At 37.3% G+C, this 918-nt stretch overlaps 1 protein-coding gene across 1 annotated transcript in view; it reads right to left on the bottom strand.

The window, feature by feature from the left end:
* Window positions 1-720: 720 nt before the first annotated feature.
* The window catches only part of LOC147603220 (drimenol cyclase drtB-like), a 1,726-nt gene continuing 1,528 nt past the window's right edge, over window positions 721-918 (bottom strand). The window contains exon 1 of the mRNA XM_086796856.1: window positions 721-918. This exon is cut by the window's right edge and continues 1,528 nt beyond it. Within this exon, the coding sequence (XP_086652982.1) occupies window positions 788-918 (131 nt within the window). The 3' untranslated portion in view covers window positions 721-787.

The raw sequence follows: 918 nt of genomic DNA, 5'->3' as shown, positions 1-918 counted from the left end.
AACCCTAACCAATCCATCACTGTATCGTTCTAAATTGATGACATTTCTATTGTATATGTTGTCTTTTAATTATCATCTCATGATTTATTTTTGAATATATTACATTGTTGTAAATGCATGTAGTGGGATTGTGTAATGATATATACTGTAATGTACTATGAGATGGTTTAGAGAAAATGGTTTTTAATTTTGTGAAGGAATGGAGTTTTTCTTAATAAAGTTCTCTGTTATCGCGTGTAATAAAGCGTGTATAATTGGGCGTATATACACGCGTTTCTGAAACCAGTATACATGCGAATGTAGATGCCAATATACATGTGCCCGCCGATACTACTCATATACGTGCGTGACCATACACACGCTCGTAACTTATCGCGTGTATCAAACGCGTGTATGGCAACAGTGTCTTGTACTGGGAATAAAGCAAAGTAAAGGGCCATGGCAACTAAAATAAACCATATTGAGCTTAGCCCAACCTCAAACATGTGAATTAGCCCACCCTCAAACATGTGAATTACATACATCAAACACTAGAGGCATTTCACTTATTAGAAAAACACCCAAGTAGTGTCAAGCGTGAAAGACATTGCAAGGGCAAGAAGAGCTTCTCCACCAATGTGAAGTGCCTTACAATTATGAGCAAGAACACAAAAGGCCTCCTTTGGAAGAGGCTCCATCTATTGATTAGCAAGACGGTTACAACCAACAGTTAGGGACAAATTCACACATACATCACAATATTTAAGGTCAAAAAATCTACAAATTCTTTAGAAAAGGTTTGAAAACTTTAAAGATGAGTGTTTTGTGATCTGTTGAGAAACATGCGCCCTTCTGCTAACTTGGAATAATCCATGACCTTAACTGATCTATGCGTTGCAAGCTCTCCTTGAAGTGCAATGAACGCGTAAGCTGTAGTTA

Source organism: Cibotium barometz, chromosome 64 (genome assembly GCF_041138505.1).
Source record: "Cibotium barometz isolate CiBa-2024 chromosome 64, ASM4113850v1, whole genome shotgun sequence".
In the NCBI taxonomy this organism is placed as follows: Eukaryota; Viridiplantae; Streptophyta; class Polypodiopsida; order Cyatheales; family Cibotiaceae; genus Cibotium; species Cibotium barometz.
The sequence above is the reverse complement of the archived record's forward strand: the minus strand, read 5'-3'. Positions and strand labels throughout refer to the sequence as shown.